The following is a 22,782-nucleotide window of genomic DNA, read 5'->3' on the forward strand; positions in this document are numbered from 1 at the left end:
CTTTCTGTGCCAACTAGGTTAAATTTTAAGTGTTGCATAACATAATTTTAGTCAAGTTACAAGTATTTGTTGTTTACGCATATGCATTAGTTATTGATGTGTTGGAATTTTAATGTCCCATCTGCGTGTACCACTTGTATATTTTTAATGTCCATAATTTGGTAAGGATAAATACAATTACGTACACGTCATCAAATGCTAAGATTCCAATAAGTTTTTTAATGTTTACACTCATTAAAAAACTAATAGTTTTGAATAAATAAAATTAAGCAGTTTTTGGAAATTAGCCTCATTATTATATTCTTTTTCTAATGTCTATAAGATTATTTCTTGTTTTCTTTTTTTGGTAAGATTAATTTCCATTGCTCTGTGATTCAGTTACGTAATATAGAATTATTTTCTCATGTTTACAAAATTGCTATTAATGTTCAACTATTTACTACAGCATGTGAAAAAAATAAGTTGAAGTCAATAAACATAAAAAAAAAATGTACTTTAAACGGTGTAAACATATTTTTGACAACATAAATGCTTCCTTTTATTTTATTTTATTTTTTATAAATTTGACCAATATCAACCTTAGACGAGGAAATTGAGTCAAAATTAAAAGGCCTTCAGATTAAAGGCCAAACATGAAAGAAAATTTAAGTTTATGAGATAAAAACTAAATAATAAAAACATCAACGTCATAAACATAAAAAAATAATGGCTCTTAATCAAATTAAAAACTAGAAGCTAATTTAAAATCAAAATTCATAATACAAAATTGTTTGAATGTAAAGTCGCATTAAAAATAACAAATATAAAAAGAATAATAACGGGTAATGAAATTAAGGTAGCATTAATAAGGCAGCGCGAGGGAAGGAAGATGAAATCTTACAATTAATACATTCAAAATATTTCGCCCTCATCTCCCGTTAATTTAAATAAAATTTTATAGCAAAATAATTGAATTAAAATAGGGTTTTATAATTTGCGGTGCTATAAGTTAGATTAGACCAATGGAGTTTTATAATTAATAGTCCACGGTGGTTTCTCCGGCTCTTGCAAATAATGTAATAAAACATAAAAAATTAGGAATAATTACTTCTGTTCCTCAAGATCCTTTTAGAATAAGAAAATGAATTATTTCATTGGTTGCGTAAACAATAATTATATAAGATCTTATGGGTTGTTGGATTAATATATAATCTTTCTATTGTTTACCATATTTATAGGAGTTTTGCAATTTAAAATTATGAGACAGATTTGCTACTACTCCCCTCATGTTATGATCATTCTTTGATTCCTTGGATAAGGGGTTATCTCCAGCAATGCATTGCATCTAATAAAAAGTACAACAAAAACAAAAACCTTATCCCTCTAGGAATCAAAATAAATACACACGAGAAACATTATATATATTTGCATCACCTAATAGAAAATACAATAGGCCACAAGAAAAACCTGTAAAGGCAGAAAGGTATAGCATGGAACGATAAGATTCTCACCTGACCACACGATTTCTACAGCAACTTCCCCCATAGCCCCTTTTGCATGCATGGGAAATCAAAACCAGATAAACCTGGGATAGTTTGAATGGTGAAGGAAGAAAATACTATTACTACTTGAATGAAAGCTTCCATACTTCACGCACATTAGATGAACCGTCTGTGATTTCAGCAACCAGGCTACTGCTGAAGACACCTGCACAAATAAAGGAAATTATGACATCATGAGACCAACAGTGACCGATAAAAAGGAAATTATGACATCATTGGACCAGCACAGTGACTGCTAAACTGGTATACAATCGTATAAGGATGAAATTATATTCTTCATAGTTAACATTGCATAACGTGACCAATCTTTCCATGACTCCCATCCGGCATTGCTCCGTGATTAAGATTCAAGCTAACAGGTCGTATAGAAATCACTGTGTGCATAGCTTATAGCAGAGAACCAACGAGTTAAAAGGATGAATATGTAGATAATTACTATAAACTGTTTGCATATCAAGGATATCACTTTTTATTATGCAACTGCAAAGGCTATAACATACAAAGAATCAGAAATTCAGAATAATAATCCAGCGTGAATATAGTTTCATGTCAGAACTAGCTTACCATCCTTTTCTACCAGGGACAGAAATCGCCGACTTCCACCACCTACTCCAAAATAATACTTCTTTGCTGCCATGTATACAACTCCATCAGGATTTTGCAGGCACTGTGTATTAAAAACTTCGATGTATAAGGAAAACAATATTTAATAATTAGAAACATGACATTAAAACACTCAGATAAACGTAATCAAATTTACAATGCCATGACTCAACATAGAAATATAATTTTGCTCTTGTCAATGAACAAAAGAATACCTTTTTTATAAGATTATAAAGAGTTTGGAGACTGCTGACCGAGTAAACTGTCTCAGCCATCAGAATAAAGTCATAACCACCACCACAATTATCATCTGTACTAACATAAGGGAGCATTTTATCGATTTCACTCCAGTCACCAGCAAAAAAGCGAACTTCTGCCTTGTCACAAATTGTCGGGTTGGATGGTGATGGTTGAGATTCTCCAGAAATATTTGCGTTTAAATTAGGAATGGTGAGGCAACGTAGGACCTCAGCATTGAAGTCTTGAAAATGTACAGCAGCAGCACCCTAAAGAAACCATAATAAGCACATTATTATATTTTCCAAAAGTTAAGGATGCTAAAGCAAAGCTAAAATGAACTAGTTTCACCTCAAGCAATGCAAAGATTCCAGGCAATCCATGGCCGCATCCCACCTGAAAATAAAATATTTAATGCTAGGAACTGAGATAGAGGGACAACTTTTCTACTAAGAGAGACATATACATTTCACGTATCTTCCTAATAAATTTCTATATAAACTGGGGAAAAACCCTCTAAAGCGAGTTTGTAGAATCTCTATTATGAGAAAGTAAACGGAGCATCCACCCTAATATTCCTTAGAGGGTTATGATGCACTTTAAATTAGAATTAAGAAACGATACATAACTCTATAGACAAGCTCGTCTTAAAGAAGTACAACATATCTTAGCCACATACTCAAATTACACAAAAATTCAAAATGATTGAAATAAGTCCTGCTAAAATCCCAGAAAAGCTCAACATTTGGTGACTAAAACCACTGTACTAGGAAGGAGGTTAAAAATAAGAATAAAAATTCATACTCTATCTTTGTAATTAACTGCATGAGTGGGTCTCAAATTCATTATTTCCATACAATTAAATTTGCCTGCTATCCTTAAATATCAAACCGTCCATGATGTTTTTAAACAGGATGCGGAAGAACATGATAAGACACTGGGAACACAACCTTTAAGACAGCCGCTGAGCAATGTTCAAGTGCCTTATGGCAGTCACTATCCCCGGGATATTCTTGCTTACAAATTTGAAAGGTTTTAACAAATACAATCAATGATATTAGAGAAATTATTCAAAGATGATTGTTATTTTTTTCAATAAATAATTTGATCTTCTAAAATTGAACCCCGCGATAAATGCCATTTTCTTCAATACACTATCAGACAAAAGCAAAATCCACAAATAAATATTTCTTCAGCAAATGCAAGACTATAATATGAAGCAGGCAATCTTTAGAGAACTCGCAGATATATTGATATTAGTATCCAATCAAGTGCAGTGCAGTGGAATCAGAAAATTTGATAAAGAAACGGTTTCCGATGTGTGCACCTGCTTCGTGCAAAGTGTATCCTTCTGTGTGAACAATTATGCCTGGGACTCCACTCTAAAAGCTATATCAACAATTGCATTAAGCAGTGCAAGTCCGAAATTCTATCTTATATCTAGTATAAAAACTTAAATATGTTTTTAACACACCTAAGTTTTGTCCTCCATACTAGCTAATAGCTACAGTCCTTCCATATATGCATTCAGAATTTCAACTCAAGTCTAAACAACCTGACAGACAAACACAACCAGCTAGAAAAAGAGAAACCCGCCTCTAATACTCGCTTCCCGCCAAATGATGTAAGACCACTTCTGATATCTGAACGAAGGGCCTTAATTAAATCAAGCGAACCTTCCCACAGCTTCAGTCCTCCTAAGCAAGATTTGAACTGATTCAGTCATCGGCAAGATGGAAATGAACGAATGAACAGAAATGCAAGGAACGAAATGGCACCACCTTCATATTTCCCGGGAACTAAATCGGAGTTGGACAAGCCAAAAACTTGTTGGGTACTCACGCGCCCCTGAGAATCGTTCATAAAATAACATAAACAATAAAACTAAATTATAATCTCCCACAATATTTTGAAGACAAAGAAAAAAACATTACCTTTAACAAAGTAACTCCATCCAAATTAACTGAGTCCAAGTTATTTTTGGCGGATGAAGGAACCTAATTTTGAGGGAAAATAACGAATATTAGAAACGACGTCGTTTCAAAGAATGACGAAGGGAGAATAAAGAAAACCTCAGAAGGGAGGACTTCAACGCAAGGAGGAGGAGGTATGGGAGGCGATTGTTGTGCGGCATCATCGAAGATTCCGAAGCCAGAAGCAGAGGAAGAGAATAACTGAAACGTTTCCATACTTGTTTTCTCAGCACTGCGCTGCTTTAATGCCGCAACAGAACGTTAACACGATTCCATTCAATTGTGGTGAGCGCAGTGAGAGTGAAGAACACTGGTTTTTTTTTCCTCTCTCTGAACTTTTTCGTTGTCTTCTGGGCTCTGTGTGTTCAAAGCACTGGGTTGGGCTGATGGGAGTTGAGCCCACTCTTCCATGAATAGCTACTATTAGAACCCCCTATTAAAACACCCCACTTGTCCTAAAACGTGTTTTTTAATGAAAATACTACAGATATTTCATCCAAATGTTAAATTTCTTTTTAATAAAACAATGTAACCGGAACTTGTTTCCAAAACAGAACACAATAAAAACAATTTTGCCATGTTAAATTCACACAATGGTCTTAGATATGCATATAGTAAAATTTTTAATGAAAAATTAAGTTTAAATATGTGGTTAGTTTCCGTAAAGTATACAGTTTTTCATTTCTTTTATAAAAAAATTTGCTTTCCATCTTTCTAATATTTACAATTGTTATTTTTAGTTCTTATAAAATAAATTAAATATACATTAAGATTTGTAGTTTTTTTATTTTTATCTATAAAAAGTTTAAAATTTAGCACTTATTTTAAAATAAGTAAATAATATTTATTAATGATCACACTCAACGCTATATCGTAAATGCAAAAGATATTGTTAAAAATATGAAAATTTAACGTATTTTACTACAACGAAACATTTTATTGTTGATCCATTCTTTGACGAAACATTTTACTACGACGGATTAATTCGCCCCTTTTATTTTAATTGGTTATTAATAAACAAAATTAACGTATTTTATCACTCCTAATATTTAGGTTTTTTCCTCTTAACAAAAAATCCTTGTTAGATTCATTTTCTATGGTTTCCTTAATCATAGGAAAAAGTTACAGAGGATGCAGGTATAGAGAGCCGCAAAATATACACTATAGTTAGCCGTAACATGTGAAATGGATGCAGAACATTATACTATCCCAAAAACTTTCTTGAACAATAGAATATTGATCAAGAAACATAGAAGCCGTTGTTGCAGCTAAACATGCAAAAACATTTCAAAGATACTCATTCAAACGAAAACTAAATTCCATTAAATAAGCTTAACCAAGTAAGAGGTACCCTTATATTATCATTCATCAATAATAACTGCTTTGCATATCAAATATAAAATGCAAACCTATAAAGTTGAAATAATTACTCCAAAAATAAATTAGATATATTGAAATAGGCTCAATAATCTCATAAATATCTATTGAAAAGACAACTAAAAAATGACGATAAATACAAAAGTTATAGTAAAATTTTGGTTTCTTTAATCAGTATGACACCAAGCACAAAAATTCTTCATAAAGGAGAGAATTTGTAAAAGCAAAATTAAAAAAACGAAAAGAATTTTAAAGCGAAATTAAATGATTTGTATTGAAACTTAAAACACGTTTTATTAATTTTGATCGCTTTTGATTACTACCAAGAAACAGATGGATGGAGAAAAAGAAGGTAAAAAAAAAGACAAAAGTTTGACTACATGAAATGTTTTGGAAAAGGAAATTGAAGTGCGTGAGGCTTTTGAGAAGAAGAGGCCGCAATGGTAGCTTTAGCGAGAGTCGTGTAATGGGCCTTAATTGCAGGCGATAATAGGGGAGTCAGTCAATTCAATGCCCTATCTTTTATCACTCTCACTCATTCACATGCATCCCATGCCCTTTTCTTTCAACACCACCACTCACATGTAAAACTCACTGTCGGCGCACACTCGTTTCAGAGCAGACACACACCGTAACTAATAAACAGGGTTAAAATGCTACAACACACATGTACTTATGTTGTTATTGTCAAATGCATATTTTTCTTTTCAAATACCAACTTACTAACAATGTCTACTTCTAAGTTATAAGTAACAAGCCAATCATAAAAAAGCAAGAACACCCAAAAACAAAAATTTTATGATGCCAGATTCTCCATGTTAACTACGAATGGTGTTTTTCCGGCATTACTAATATCATGAAACCACATGCCACATAATACACCTCTTCCTTTAGCTCTAACTCTGTGAAAATGTATACTTATAATGGTCTTCATCTGCAAAACCAATGCTGGGATCTCTCCCTCTCCTCGTTGCCTCTCTCACCTTCTCTATTCTTTCAACCATTCCTTTTACTGCCAAATCAAACGCGTCTTCAAACAAATCTAACTTAGACCTAGGATCCGCATAAATAATATTTGGAATCACCTTTATAACCTCCTCCCTCATTGCTAACACCTCACTCTCTGGAATTCCCAGCAACACCTCTTCCACACTTGCATTCCATTCTTTTACATCCTTCACGGGTATATACACAGAGTACCCTGTCCTGTTCTTAGGCAAATGCCACTTGTACTGTGAATAAGCACTGCCCGGATGAAAGAAAACGGGAATACAACCGGCCAACATAGAATCAAAAATGGACCTTCTGGTGTAGGAGTCACCGGGAGGCTGCAAACAGAACACGGAACTTCGAAACACCTTTATAACATTCACCGGGTCGTCACATCTCTCTACACCATAGCTGCAGTCAACGAATTTGCAGACACTCGAAGCTCGACACTGCTCTATGATCTTACCCCTGATAGAACCTTCAAGCTCGGGCCTTGGAGCTCCGGTGAAAGTAAACAAGTACTCCCGCTTTTGATGTCTGATTTTTCTCTGCCATTGCACAACCTGAGTGTCCTCTGAGGGATGGAAAGAAGTTGGGTAGGGTATTGCGTAGTCGTTATTCCACGAACTTGCTTCAACTGCCAACATGGACATGTTGATGGATTCGGGAAGAAATCTGAACTTGCTACCCCAATAAGACTCCTGGTCGCGCTGTCTCCTAAAATCCCAAGCAATCCTCCCAGAAATAAGGAAATGGTCTCTGCCCCACATTTTCTTCCACTCGGGTCGGTTTGCGAGCCATTGGAGAAGATCTCGACCGGAGGAATCTCTGTCTGTGAGATTAGAGAGCCAGAGGAAACGGCTAACGTCAAGACCGGCATAAAAGGGGACAAAGATTGCAGAGGCGAGGGAGGAATCGTTGGTCAAGCAGGCATATTTCCTCATCCTGTTGTGGAAAATGACCTCCAGCAAGAATTGGTTGGTGGCATACCAAGTGTCGTTGGTTAAAACCCCTCGAGAGGTGGCAATTTCAGGACCCAAACCCATGTTTTGCATATACGGGCACATGTTGGGTTTGTCAGTGCCTCTGGTGAGGGTGTGGCAATTGTGAAGCAAGTCATTGTTGAAGCGGGAAGGGAGTTGGTGGATATAAACATAGCGGCCAAAGCAGGGATCAGTGATGGTGAGATTTTTGGTGTTGGATGGGTTCAGGTGTTTGAATGTGAGTGCGTGATTGGGAGAACGAAAAGATAGGAATAAAGAGCAGAAGAGAAAAGAGAAGAGAATTGCAAGGCAGAAGTGGTGGTTGTCGTAGCAACCTCTGAAGATGATGCCTGATTTTTCCATCTGATGCTTGTAATCTTCAGACACATGCCTAGAAAAACAAACTCAATAGTAACATCAGCTTTTGGAATTGCCATTAAGACAACATCAAATTTAAAGACTCGACTTCGTATTGTCCAATGAATCATACCGTCACGGAACACCAAACGTCCGTTACCTTGTCGGCGGCAAAGCCAATGCCTAACTCTTGCCTCTAACAAAATCTAAATTATCAATAGGAAATACTATTAAATTGCTCTCAAGTTTCACGTTTTATCTCATTTTATTTTTACTTTATAAAATAAAAAGGAGAGTATAATAGATAAAAACAGTTCATACTTTTTTAAATTGAAAATAATAAATAAAATATTCAAGAAATAGGAAAGTTACCAAGAAGCACAATAAATAGATAATGTAAGAATTATAAACTTACACCGAGATATGAGTATGATAAGGTAAATAGCAATTCTATTCAGGATTACTATATAGCATGATATTCAACAGGTTAAGAAAAAAAACTGTATTCTTCCGAGAAAATAAAAACCCGAGACACAGAAGTACTTACACACATGTCCGTGTCTAGGTATCACCATTTTTCAATTATATAAATTATAGCATAAACCATAAATATATTTTAATTTAATTATATAAAATATATTTCATATTTGTATATGTTATAGTTTCATGTTCTAAAAGAAAAAGTATATCAGAACTTAATGCTATAGAAACACTCAAAATTTAATTTTCTTGTGATAGTCTTTTTTTCTTCTCTAATTCAACTGGGTTAGTTCTTCTTTGTATAAGGATAGTCAATTTTTATTTTCTTTTGTTTTAGTCTAAATGGAATCAGATTAGTCCTCCTTACTCAACCGTAGAAATGTTATGAATAGGAAAATCTGAAGTAAAAAAAAAATGTGATTATTATATTGGAAAATGATTGTTTGACAAAGAAAATGTGACAAATTTTTGACAAACTGACGTGGATTTAATTAAATGAATTTTTTAATTAAAAAAATATTTTATTGCACGTGTAAGAGAGAAATGTGAAGGAAAGGAAGTGGTTCACGAAACATGGACTCTTTTTCACAATCCCACGCTGCATTCAAAATATTGCTGGTTTATCTGCTGGTTTATCAAAACCCCTTCTCGGTGCAGATTGAATTTCTTCCATCCCACCTACAGGAAACCCTTTCTTCCCCACGGTGCTTGACGAAAACGAGATTACAGTAGAACGTTCGCGACGGTAGTTGACGAAAAACCATTCATCGTAGAAAGCATCGAATTTGCAGGTTAGGTTTTTCGATTGGAAATCAATTTGGGGTTTAGGGTTTCAATTGGAAACCATAGCTTTTTGGATTCGAATGCATTTTTGGGGTTTTTCAGTTTTCATCGGAAACTGACTTGGTCGTTGTGATTTGTGTCAGTGTCTTACCATTACCGGAGCTAGGTCAAAAATTGAAGGTGTGGTGCTTACGGAGCTTATTGAGACCATTTTTGGGCCTTCGGCCGGCGACCGTGTCGTCCCACAGGTGGTCGAGGAAGTTTTTGTGGCAGACAATGACAAATTAAGTGGCAGACGCAGTAGTAATTTTTTGACAAAAACTTTCCTACTCCGCTCATCAATTAATTTTGAAATGAATTTCACCATCAAAAACAATTGCGCATTTATTTTCATTATTTTACTGCGTAATTGGGTCTATGCATGTTGTGGGCTACCTCATTTGCATTTCCTTTTCACCAATCTTTGATATTAAAAAAATCACTACAAATTTTTTGGTCTCACCAAGATATGGAAGCACATAAAGTTCCAAAATCATTTGCTTAGACTAAGTCTGCAGCTTTAAATGGCAATCATTAACTAATTAAATGGCAAGCGCAGTAAAAGGTTTTGCACAAAAGGTTTTCACGGACAGGTGACAACTTCCTTTGCATTTTCTTTTGACCAATCTTTCTTATTAAAAAATCACTACACCTTTTTTGGTGTCACCAAGATATGGCAAGCAAATAAGGTTCCGAAATAGTTTGCTTACACTATGGCTGCAGCTTTAAATGACAATCACGAACTACTTAAATGGTAAACACAGTAAAGGGTTTTGCACAACAGGTTTTCACGGACAGGTGGCTACCTTATTGCATTTCCTTTTCACCAATCTTTGTTATTAAAAAAATCACAACAAATTTGTTGGTCTCACCAAGATATGGGAAGCACATAAAGTTCCAAAATCATTTGCTTAGACTAAGTTTGTAGCTTTAAATGACAATCACTAACTAATTAAATGGCAAACACAGTAAAGGGTTTTGCACAACAGTTTTTCGCGGACAGGTGACAACTTCCTTTTTAATTTTCTTTTGACCAATCTTTCTTATTAAAAAACCACTACACCTTTTTTAGCTTCACCAAGATATGGCAAGCAAATAAGGTTCCAAAATAGTTTGCTTACACTAAGGTTGCAACTTTAAATGGAAATCATGAACTACTTAAATGGCAAACACCGTAAAGGGTTTTGCACAACAGATTTTCACGGACAGGTGGCTACCTCATTGCATTTCCTTTTCACCAATCTTTGTTATTAAAAAAACCACTACAAATTTATTGGTCTCACCAAGATATGGGAAGCACATAAAGTTCCAAAATCATTTGCTTAGACTAAGTCTGCAACTTTAAATGGCAATCACTAACTAATTAAATGGCAAACGCAGTAAAGGTTTTTGCACAACAGGTTTTCACGGACAGGTGGCAACTTCCTTTTTAATTTTCTTTTGACCAATCTTTCTTATTAAAAAACCACTACACCTTTTTTAGCTTCACCAAGATATGGCAAGCAAATAAGGTTCCAAAATAGTTTGCTTACACTAAGGCTGCAACTTTAAATGGAAATCATGAACTACTTAAATGGCAAACACCATAAAGGATTTTGCACAACAGATTTTCATGGACAGGTGGCTGCCTCATTGCATTTCCTTTTCAACAATCTTTGTTATTTAAAAAATGACTACAAATTTTTTGGTCTCACCAAGATATGGGAAGCACATAAAGTTCCAAAATCATTTGCTTAGACTAAGTTTGCAGCTTTAAATGGCAATCACTAACTAATTAAATGGCAAACACTGTAAAGGTTTTGCACAACAGGTTTTCGCGGACAGGTGGCAACTTCCTTTTTAATTTTATTTTGACCAATCTTTCTTATTAAAAAACTACTACACCTTTTTTAGCTTCACCAAGATATGGCAAGCAAATAAGGTTCCAAAATAGTTTGCTTACACTAAGGCTGCAACTTTAAATGGAAATCATGAACTACTTAAATGGCAAACACCATAAAGGGTTTTGCACAACAGATTTTCATGGACAGGTGGCTACCTCATTGCATTTCCTTTTCAACAATCTTTCTTATTTAAAAAATGACTACAAATTTTTTGGTCTCACCAAGATGTGGGAAGCACATAAAGTTCCAAAATCATTTGCTTAAACTAAGTCTGCAGCTTTAAATGGCAATCACTAAGTAATTAAATGGCAAACGCAGTAAAGGGTTTTGCATAACAGGTTTTCACAGACAAGTGGCAACTTCCTTTGCATTTTCTTTTGATTTTGGACGACACCATCACCGGCCCAAGGCCCGAAAACGGTCTCAGCAAACTCCGTAAACACAACACCTTCAATTTTCGACCTAGCTCCGGCAATGATATGACGCTGTGACACAAATCACAACCTACAAATTCAATGCTTTTCACGACGAACGGTTTTCCGTCAACCACCCTCGCGAACGTTCTACTGCAATCTCGTTTTTGTCAAGCACAGTGGGGAAGAAAGGGATTCCTACAGGTGGGATGGAAGAAATTCAATCTGCACCGAGAAGGGGTTTGATAAACCAACAATGTTTTGAATCCAGCGCGAGATTGTGAAAGAGAACCCATGTTTCGTAAACCACTTCCTTTCCTTCACATTTCTCTCTCACACGTGCAATGAAATATTTTTTTAATTAAAAAATTCATTTAACTAAATCCACGTCACTTTATCAAAAGTTTGTTACATTTCCTTTGTCAAAGAATCGTTTTCCTATTATATTTCTAAAAATAAATCATTTACCGTGTCTGTCGTATTTCAATCATTCAAGATTGACGACCAAAGTCAATGACTAAAAAAATAATTAAAAGATTAGAGTTACTCGTCTTTTTATACCGAAGACTAAAGATAGAAGACAAAAATAACAAAGAAAATCGTCACTTATTATTCGTTTCGTGAGATTCCAATCTTGTGAGAACATAAATGATTTTTAATTAATCAAAATAATGTATAACTATCTCAATTTCCCGCATTTCTTTCCATATTTTTTTTACAAAAAGGTACTTATTATCTGCGAGAAATATGATGAACGTCTTTATATTATTTAGTTTATATACAATTGTATAAAATTATAATTTGATTTTGATGTTATGTTTTAATTACACTATTTTCTCCTTTACCAAATAAGAATAATTAATTAGTTGATAAAAGTAGAAAGTAGGACAATATTCTCTCTGATTAAACCAAATCTTTCCAAATAAAACATAACCGGATTCAACAGTAGATATGTTATTCCACAATACCAACTTGATCCACACAATTCTTTAAAAATTACTCTTGCAGAGATATTGATTGTTAACTTGTTATAAACAACTAGAATAGGAATGAGACACAGAAATGATAGAACTTGTTTTCAGCAGTATTGTATAGGTAAAGAAAAATGAATAGATTTTAACGTTTGAAAGGAAAAGGTTATAAGATTCATTAATGAAACATAAACAGGGAAGACAAAAAAGTATTATAGATTGTTGAGAGTTGGATAATTAGTGAGTGTGCATTAGTTTAGTTTGAATTGGGTGTTATAAACTGAAAAAAAATTGTTGATCGAAAACTAGACAAGATGGAGATTGGAAAGACAAGAGACGATTGGATTGCAGAGAAAGCAGGTCCCTTGAGCACCGGTGCATGATGCCTTTGATTCACCTCCGTCTTCTTTCGTTATGGAAATATGATCCAAAACGATGTCGTTGCAGCCGACATTCGGATCGCAACTCAGTTCCACCGCACGCTCACCGCTAGTTGTTCCCTTCACGTTCCGGTAACTCACCTCACTTATTTTCACTGCACTTTTCTTCTCATCTAATAGTCCAAAATAATTCTGGTCGATAATCACCGGCCGCTTCACTCCGACAACCGTAATATCTTCAAATATGATCTTCCTCGCGTAACCCTGCCCTCCCTAGTTAACCAAAAAACAACATCGTATTAATCATTCATTCATTCTCGTTTAACCTTAATTTCATCCTTACCCTCCATGTCTTCAATCTCACTCCGTTCAATGATCCCAGGAAGGTGCAATTCCGCACGTGTACATTTTCAACTCTGGCATCATCTCCGTTACGTCCCAGGCTCCCAACACTTTTTTTTCATGCACCAAACACACCACAGAGGGAATTAATTCAACACTCCTAATAATACTCATGTAGTAATTTACTTGGACTTGGACTTACCTGATGCCGTGACCAGGTCCACAAAAAATGTCACTTATATTGACGAAGGAAGAACCCGAGTTTATGGCGATGCAGTCATCACCTGTGATGAATAATGTGTATTCATTAATGGATGGAGAGTGATGATGAAGAGTGATATAGGAAATCGGGGTGGATTAGTTACCGGTTTGAATGGTGGAAGAGTGTATGAAGACATTGGATGATCCAGAGATATCTATGCCGTCGGTGTTTGGACTTTCCATCGGTGCAGTGATGTTAACATGGGAGATTTCTAACCCACTGCACATGTCTACGCTTATATGATTTCTGGGGCTGTTCATATGATGAATCGATCTAAGTATCCCATCTTTACAGTTATGGAGATGAAGAGCCTGCACATGTTGTTAAACAACGTTGTTAGTTTCAATCATATACATGCACTGTGTTTATATTTGAATTTGAACGTACAGTGGGCTTCATGGAGACATCATCGGAGTTCCACCACGCAGCACCTTGGCCATCGATCACCCCTCCTCCCTCGATTACAATACCACTTATGTCTGAGAATTCTATCCATTTCCTTTCTTCGTTCAAAAATTTCCAATCCCCAATGCTTTTAGGGGCAATCACAGTTCCCTCGAGCTGCATTATTCACACTTACAAGTTAAAGTCCTTGTATTTTGGATGATATATATATAACTCTCAATTTTAATATCTGGATATAGGAAATTACTACCTGAACTTCAATGGTTGCTGGATTGCAAGGACCCTTAAGCGACAGAGGTTGTAACATGAATATTTTATTCTGGGGTATGACAAATTTTGCGGACTTCTGAGTTGCACCACACACGTCTTTCCATGCTTTCACGAAAGCCTTACGATGATAAAGTTATGAAATCAAACATATATATTTGCATAATGAAAAACAAAATAAAGAGTGTGATCGAAAGTAGAAAAAAAATATATACCTGTGTATCATCGGCTTGGCCACTCCCTGTGGCACCGTAGCTAACAACGTCGAAGCTAACAACGTCGTCGAAGGCTGAACATTCTGTAGCACACAAGCTAGGTGCAGCAATAACAAATATCAGAAATAGAACCTTCATCTCTCAGATAGATAAACAAAGAACACAATTGTTGATGCTAAGTGAGTGACCACAGGAAGATGTTTGAGGTGAGAACTGCACAGAGATGCTAACTTTAATAGAGAAGGAAAAATGTAATTCTGATTGTAATCAGAAATCAGAAACAATAATCTCACTAATCACTTAACTAAATAATATTATACCTTCGAAACAATATTTATCATCCTTCACCTTTCCAGATTTACCAATTCATGATTCCAAGTTACCATAAAAACATGCAATAACATTGTTTGAAGCAAAACTCCTTATTTACTTTTACCACCATATGTGTAATTTACTGAACTAGTGCATATATGGATTTAGAAAATGTAGTACTAAACAGAATTATCAGTGGGGTATTGCAAATGATATAAATGGAAATTAATGCATGAAAACTAAATATTAACTTCACAGAAATAAAAAGTCACTATTGGTCAACAGACAAACCTAAAAGTAAAATATATTTTTCAAGCAGATCCAAACATTATATATTTAATATATTATATACTTTTGCAACATTGTCCATCAAACAAAATTTTATTTCATTTGTGTTATTTTCCTTACTTTACCAAAAAAAAAAAAGGTAAAAGTAAATATTTATATCCTAAATCTTTCATTTACCTGTTGTATATACATATTCTCAAATAAATAACATAATATTTTCATATATTCTAAATAACTTATTATCATATAGATTAGTCAATACAAATTCCTTCTCTTCCCCCTCTCTCCATCAAAATATTAATTTCATTTATACCTTTTAAAATTTGGTAATATTGTAATCCGCAATTAGTATCATTTCTAAACAAAATATAATTAACAATAAAATTTTGTTATTATTTTATTCTAGTCATGATCGGCCTCTGTCTTATTATTTTTATTATCATTTATTTTGTAATGAAAACAATTATTTAACTTTGAATAATATTAACCAAAAGTTAAATAATAAGAAAATGTAAACATTAAATTAAAATTAATTCATTCCAACATATAAGAAGAGAATATGGCTGATTAGTAAATAGTTTGCTGAAAGCATGTATAAATTAATATGACTCTATTATTACATATTACAATTTTAGTGATTGATGTATTTATAATTACGTCAAGTGTTTCATCTAATAAAACATGTTTCACTGATTCATAATGATACATGCAATTAATATAAAAAAGTGAGGTATATATATTAAATATGATTTTTATCAGATAAAGTATTTCGTCTTTGATAAAAAAAGTAAGGCATATATAAATTTGTTTTTTAATCCTTAATAATTCCTTTTAACCTTCCGTTTTTTGAAATAATTTCTGGTGCTAAAAAATACTTTAAATAACAAGTCATTGATACAGCGCCACGAATTTTTTTCTCTTAAAAAAATATTAAATTAAAATTGGGCATCACTTATATTTGTCAAATATAGACGGATTGATGGTTGATTTAAATAAGAAAATCACAACAATACGTATCAAATAACCTTAATAATACATATGCGTAAATCTGATGCATATATATATATATATATATATATATATATATATATATATATATATATTAATATAAATCAAAATCTAAAATTACTTTAATTGATTGATCATATATTTGAAGCAATATACATCAATCAACATTATTTATTTTATTTATCTTCTTTATAACGAAAAATATTTTATAATACTACTGTTAAAAAAGATTTATATTTTTTAATTTTGTTTCAAAAAAAATTCTTAAAAAGTACTTACAAATTTTATTATAAAAAATAATTTATAATACATTTTTATCAGGCTTGATTAATTCTCAATAACATGCAATTGACTTTTGTTTTGAAGTAGTTGGTTAACAATACGTGAAATGAGGAAATTCACAAAGAATAAAAAGAAATAGTGATTTGGTTTAGTATATTTACCCTGGAAAATAGTTTTCTAAAAGTTGAAATTTAATAGGAGGATTGGCTTGGTCATTCATAAACTCAGTCTTATTTTAGGAGTGTTTATTCTCGCACATCGCAACTTTTTTTGTAATTTTTTTATTGAGTTAAATATGTTTTTTTCTTTCAAGTTTCAGTAAATTGTTGAATTAGTTTTTCCTTGAAATTTTATACCAATTTAGTCATTTATCTTTAAAAATACATGAATTTAGTTCTTTTTACCAATTTTTATTAAGTTTATTTGACATTTTAAATGCATTTTATGATAATATTTGAGTTAACATTTAAGCTAAAACGTGTCAAACGGTATAAATAATTCAAATATTATTATGAAATACGTTTGAAACATCATATAAACTTAACAAAATAAATTTGGTTAAAATAACTAAATTTACGCATTTTTAAAGATGAATGACTAAATTGGTCAAATATTACGAAGAAGAACTAATTCCATATTTCACTTGAAGAAAAAAGAAACATATTTAACCTTTTTTTTTATTCATTTTAAAGTAAATGAATACTCTAAGAATTAACCGAAATCCAAAATTTTTCTCTCATTTTCATTATTTTAAAAATTGAAAAAAAAAAACTATTTACGAAAAACAGATATACCTAATTTCAAACATTGATTTTAATAAAATCCTTGATGTCCAAAGAAGTGGGTGAACAGTACTGAAGAATCACAAAAAGTGTAGTTTCAAGAGGTTAAAAAAGAAATAAATGAGAAAGATAAAATAGGCATTTAAAAAAAAGGAGGGGTGTAGGAGAAAATTGTGGGAGTGACGAAAGTAATTGGTACTATTGACACGCTGAGAAAGAAAAAGGATATTGGATTTAGACCGATGGTCATCCTTGATTGTGAGTGAAATGAAAGTGTTAGGTTTGGAAGGTAGAAGCGTGTCTGTTCTTCTGGGTGCAATATAGTCAAAGTCAAAATCCTGGAGAAAAACATTTTCATTTCACACACTCACTTAATTAAAAGATGCAATAATAATAAGGATAATGATACAATGTCTTACTTAATCCAATTTTTACCCACCTACGTGGCATGTCTTATTTTAATATTTTTTAATATGAGAAGAGCAGTGACGTGTGAGAAAAGCTAGAGTGAATGTTGAAGTTTGAATGTCACTCACTGCAGAGGAAAAGTAAGAAAAGAAGTGAACGTTGCGATGGTTTAGTGAAAAGCGGAGTGCGGTTTTGGAAAAGAATAACAAAGGTGGATCGCTGCCGCAACTTCGTTGACAATTGGAAGCCCTAATTTTAGTGTTCTTCTTCTCTAAATCAAAGGGCAATTTGGTATGTTTTACTACCCCGATTGCAATCCCTTATTTTTGTAATGTTTTTCCCCAAATAAAACCCCATTTTTGTATGTTCTTGTTCGACGATTGAAATGCCATTTTGATGTGTTGTTGTTCCTCAAATTGATGCTCTGTGAATCGTAAATGTCGGAGCTCGCACCAAAGAGCTGTGGAAAGATACCTTCTAACATCGGAAACTTGATGCACTTAAGGTACTTGAGAATAGACTCACAACATATAACATTTGTTCCAGATTCAATACTTAACCTGTGTTCTCTACAAACCATAGACTTAGGTGATTGAACCCAGAACGATCCAATTTCTTTCCCTATCAAGTTACGAGGTAGTTGTTTAGGATCCGGTGAGAAGATGTGGAATCTACAAACCATCTCTCCCCTTGTACTCAATAAGCAAGCAACATCTCTGATAGAGAAAAGAACAAGTTAGTTATCGTCCTCCGAGATAGTTATGATACAACCATAACAGTGCATGAGGGCGTGGAAAGGAAGAACGGTTGCAAGCCGCAAGAACTTTTTCAAAGCTTAGGACAATTTAGTTGTCTAACTGTCTTAGAGATTGGTAACGTTATGGACCTTCTAACTTTATATCATGTTTACAAAATCAGGATCTCTCTATGTAACTCATTCAGACTATTAGTTTACATCGATTGTCTGAAAATTCAAGAAATAGTTTATTTAATTAAAATGTAAGAATTAAATATACTAATATATATATATATATATATGATATTTTTATTTTATTTTAAATTTGTTTGAAAATATTTTACAATATTACGTCATATAAATAATGGAATACACAATATAAAAAGTATAATTAAAATGATTCATCAATAAATAAAAATTATAAACAATGAAGTTCACGTTGTTACGGGGCATTATCCACCTTGGGATGATGAGAATGATTGGGGTATTTTAAATATTTACTTAGAAATTTGAGATCTATTATACCAATTAGCTGGTTATTTATTTTATGGAAGTATTTTATATAGAGTAAAGAAATGTAACATATGAAATATTAATAATATCTTAATTTTGACTTTTTAAATTTAAATAATAATTAGTTATATTTATATTTTTAAATATTGTAAGGTTTTCTAAATATTAATTTCAAAAAAATATTAAATAACTAGTTTTAATATATATATATATATATATATATATATATATATATATATATATATATATATATATATATATATGTGAGTATAAATAATGATGCAGACGGGATTAATAGACAACAATGAATCTGTTGAAGTGGGGACGAGATTTGTGTATGACTCCTGTTTATATAGGACAATTTTGTACTATCTTCTAAATGTTATATTCGTTTTATATTTTGAAAGATAGTTTATTATATAATTTGAAATTGTGAATATGAACTATACTTAAGTGTTTGTTGATACTTAATATAGGGTTTACACTATTATTTAATTATTAGTTCTATGAAAAATATATAATGAATACGATTTCCTACTTGATAGTAACACTATCAAAATTCATATATAACATTATTATAGCATGCGTAAAACATAATATTAGCAATTTAATTATTCATAAAAATCAAAGAAAAGTATTAGAAAAATATTACCAACAAAATTTATTATTGCTTTATTACAACTTAATCATAAAATTTCAATGTTTTGTAACAATAATATTATGATTCATTTTCTCTCGAACTTTGTCAACATATAATAATAATAATAATAATAATAATAATAATAAGGTTAAAATACTCCATTGGTCCATGTTTTTGTTGAAAAATTTCAAATAGGTTCTAAGATTTTTTTTAGTCTCAATTAGGTCCATATTTTTTAAAATGTGTAACAATTAGGCCTATTCCGTTAGTATAGAGTTAACGGTGTTAAAGATATGCCACGTGTCAGTTCCACATTTTTTGAATTTTTTTAAATTTTTTGAATTTTTTTTTGAAAATTATTCATGTCACGTGTCACGTCAGTATTGTGTCACGTGTCAAGTCAGTAAGGTGACACGTGTCAAATCATTGTCTGAATCTCAATTTGGTCCATATATTTGTTATTTTTATTACATTTCAGTCCATTTTTTAAAATTTTTTTAAATATATTTATTTTAACTTTTTACAAAATTGTTTTAAAATTTTATATTTAAATTTATAAAATTGTTAATTTTAAACCAACTCTAACATTTGTATATAAATTATTTAAAACAATTTTGTAACAAGTTAAAATAAATATTTTAAAATTTTAAAACAAAATATAAAATAAACTTAATATTATTAAAAGGTTTAATAAAAGTATCATTATAAAATTTATATAAAAGTTAAATTTGATCTCAATTTGGAGAGGATGAAATTGAAAATTAAAAAAAAAATGGACTGAAATATAATTAAAATAACAAATATATGGACCAAATTGAGATTCAAACAATGACTTGACACGTGTTACCTTACTGACTTGACACGTGGCACAATATTGATGTGACACGTAGCATAATTAATTTTCAAAAAAAAAATTTAAAAAATAAAAAAAAAATTTAAAAATTTAAAAAAATTTTAAAAATTAAAAAATTTAAGAAAATGAGAAGCTGACACGTGGTATATCCTTAACACCGTTAACACCATACTAACGGAATGGGCCTAATTGTTACACATTTTCAAAAAATATGGACCTAATTGAGACTAAAAAAATCTTAAGACCTATTTGAGATTTTTCAACAAAAACATAGACCAGGGAGTATTTTAACCTAATAATAATAATAATAATAATTATTATTATTATTAGTATTCTTATCAAATTATTCTCTGAATAAACATTAAATATAAATAAAAAAATTGTAAAATTCATTTTCTGTTACAAGTAAATGCTCAATTACATGTTAAAAATATTTTTTTCCTCTAACTTACCCTTTCTTTGCTTGTGTTATGTTTTCTGTAGTGTTTTCTTTTTTGCAATGATCACCAATATTTAGTGTGAGAAGATGTGAAAGTTGCTGGTGATCGTACAAATGGTGAAGATGCAACTATTTAGTCTACATTTTATTGTTGTAGCTTTTCGAGCACCCTTTTGAGAATTGCTTTATTTGATTTTTCCCTGTTTTGCGAGCATGTCTTTTGGACAATTGTTTCTTCTTAATTACTATTCATGATATTGGGTTGTGTTTTTAACTTTTTCTTCCCGTATATTATAGATGACTGTACTAGTTGATTCTTATATATTGTTTGTCGGTGCTCTATTTTTATATTATAATCTTGCATCATTTTAGTTAGTAGAGTTATTATATTTAATTGCGATGTCACAATTTATTAAATATAATTAATAATTTTTCTATCTTATTTGTCCATATGAGATATTAGTAACGAGAAATTGTTAGATATAAATATATTTCGTCATTTTGATCCAAGCGGCAGCCCTACATATAGGAAAAGGAGAGGTTTGAGTGTTGCATTTGCAATTTTAATTGGTTGGGAGGATCAAATTGATGTATAACATGTGACTAGATAAATTAACTACTCACAAAAATGTGGAAAAATCAATCAATATCTTACATATATATTATTCTTTTGAACACGGTTGCAATTATGCACTTAAGGGGAAGGTTCAGTTGAACCGTGTTCATGCTTGTTCGCACAAAGTCAATGGAAAAATAAATCCTCAAGTCTTTATAAATTCTTTCTTGCAACCACTTTTCATAAACACCAATTTAATTACCTGTTAGTTTTAATAAGTTAAAACAAGGATGGTTATGCAATATATTTAAGTTGTGCCACTAATTAAATATTGTATGGTGATAAGTATTTTAACTTTGAAAATGAACATGCACTTAAGGGGAAGGTTCAACTAAACCGTGTTCATGGTTGATGTGTATGGAAAAAATAAAACCTTAAGTATTGACCCCAGGTCTTTGTAAATTCTTGATTGCAACCACTTTCCATAGTAAGTAACTCCCTCTTACTCTTCTTCCATCACCAACCACAAACACAGTATCCAAGAACAGATCACTTAGCCCGCTGTAATGGCAGAGAGTGTAGTTTCCTTTGTTTTGGATCACTTATCCCAGCTTGTGGCACGCGAAGCTAACTTGCTGTATGGCGTGGAGGACAAGGTTCAGTCCCTCCAGTACGAACTTCAAATGATGAAAGAGCTGCTCAGTAGCACAAAGAGCAAGAAGGGAATGGAACATACAGTGTTGAACCAAATCAGAGATGTGTCCCACTTAGCTGAGGATGTCATCGACACATTCGTAGCCAAAGTTTCCATTTACAAGAGGAGAACCATTCTTGGGAGGATGCTCCGTGGCTTTGGCCAAGCAAGATTGCTTCGCGATGTAGCAGAAAAAATAGACAAGATCAAAGCCACTCTCAACGAAATACGCGACAACAAAAGCAAATATGAAGCTTTCAAAGAAACCAATAATCAATCTGTAGCAGAAGAAGAGGAAGAGGAGGAAATGGCGCAGTCAGTGCAGAAGCTAAGAAGAAATGTGGAGGAAGATGACGTGGTTGGCTTTGTCCAAGAATCCAAGGTTGTAACGCTGTCTCGATCATTGGCATGGGGGGATTGGGGAAGACCACCCTTGCCCGAAAGGTCTATAACAGCACCCAGGTGAAGCAACACTTCAAAGTGTTGTGCATGGGTTTATGTGTCAAACGAGTGCAGAGTTAAGGAGCTTTTGCTTGGCCTTCTTAAAACCTAAAAGAAATAAACATAGCTCTTATTTTCAGCTTTAACTTTAAAGTAATTTATACACCCAAAGAAAAACTGATCTAAACACAACCTATATGGTAACAAATGCAGAAATCAATATTATTAGTTCTGAAGATAAATGCTCAATGTAATAATTCAGTAACTTTCTACCTTCTCAAATTCAACACATCAGATCTTGCTATCAGTAACTTCCAAATACGAAATGA

The 22,782-nt window shown here is 32.4% G+C and overlaps 3 protein-coding genes and 1 pseudogene across 4 annotated transcripts; 1 reads left to right on the plus strand and 3 right to left on the minus strand.

Annotated features, from left to right (window-relative positions):
- Positions 1–1,247: 1,247 nt before the first annotated feature.
- On the minus strand, positions 1,248–4,680 carry LOC114173326 (histidine protein methyltransferase 1 homolog). 2 transcript variants are annotated; one of them, XM_028057632.1, is made up of 8 exons: positions 4,454–4,678; positions 4,316–4,378; positions 4,163–4,229; positions 3,978–4,078; positions 2,733–2,777; positions 2,360–2,650; positions 2,106–2,208; positions 1,248–1,686 (listed from the first exon to the last, which is right to left on the minus strand). In XM_028057632.1, exons 1-8 carry the CDS (start codon positions 4,568–4,570, stop codon positions 1,604–1,606), a joined length of 870 nt encoding a protein of 289 aa, XP_027913433.1. In that variant the 5' UTR covers positions 4,571–4,678; the 3' UTR covers positions 1,248–1,603. The 2 variants fall into 2 exon arrangements, with proteins under 2 accessions (XP_027913433.1, XP_027913441.1); XM_028057640.1 differs by having other exon boundaries at positions 1,295–1,686; positions 2,106–2,222; positions 4,454–4,680.
- Positions 4,681–6,179: 1,499 nt separating this feature from the next.
- On the minus strand, positions 6,180–8,196 carry LOC114173758 (probable xyloglucan galactosyltransferase GT14). The gene has a single exon (XM_028058344.1). It carries the CDS (start codon positions 8,065–8,067, stop codon positions 6,628–6,630), a length of 1,440 nt encoding a protein of 479 aa, XP_027914145.1. The 5' UTR covers positions 8,068–8,196; the 3' UTR covers positions 6,180–6,627.
- Positions 8,197–12,935: 4,739 nt separating this feature from the next.
- Positions 12,936–14,639, minus strand: LOC114191298 (probable polygalacturonase At3g15720). The gene is made up of 7 exons (XM_028080470.1): positions 14,502–14,639; positions 14,270–14,407; positions 14,002–14,175; positions 13,718–13,925; positions 13,555–13,636; positions 13,354–13,462; positions 12,936–13,283 (listed from the first exon to the last, which is right to left on the minus strand). The coding sequence occupies exons 1-7, from the start codon at positions 14,637–14,639 to the stop codon at positions 12,936–12,938; spliced, it is 1,197 nt and encodes a 398-aa protein (XP_027936271.1).
- Positions 14,640–21,613: 6,974 nt separating this feature from the next.
- LOC114163330 lies at positions 21,614–22,599 on the plus strand (annotated as a pseudogene).
- Positions 22,600–22,782: the final 183 nt, after the last annotated feature.

Source organism: Vigna unguiculata, chromosome 1 (assembly GCF_004118075.2).
Source record: "Vigna unguiculata cultivar IT97K-499-35 chromosome 1, ASM411807v1, whole genome shotgun sequence".
In the NCBI taxonomy this organism is placed as follows: domain Eukaryota; kingdom Viridiplantae; phylum Streptophyta; class Magnoliopsida; order Fabales; family Fabaceae; genus Vigna; species Vigna unguiculata.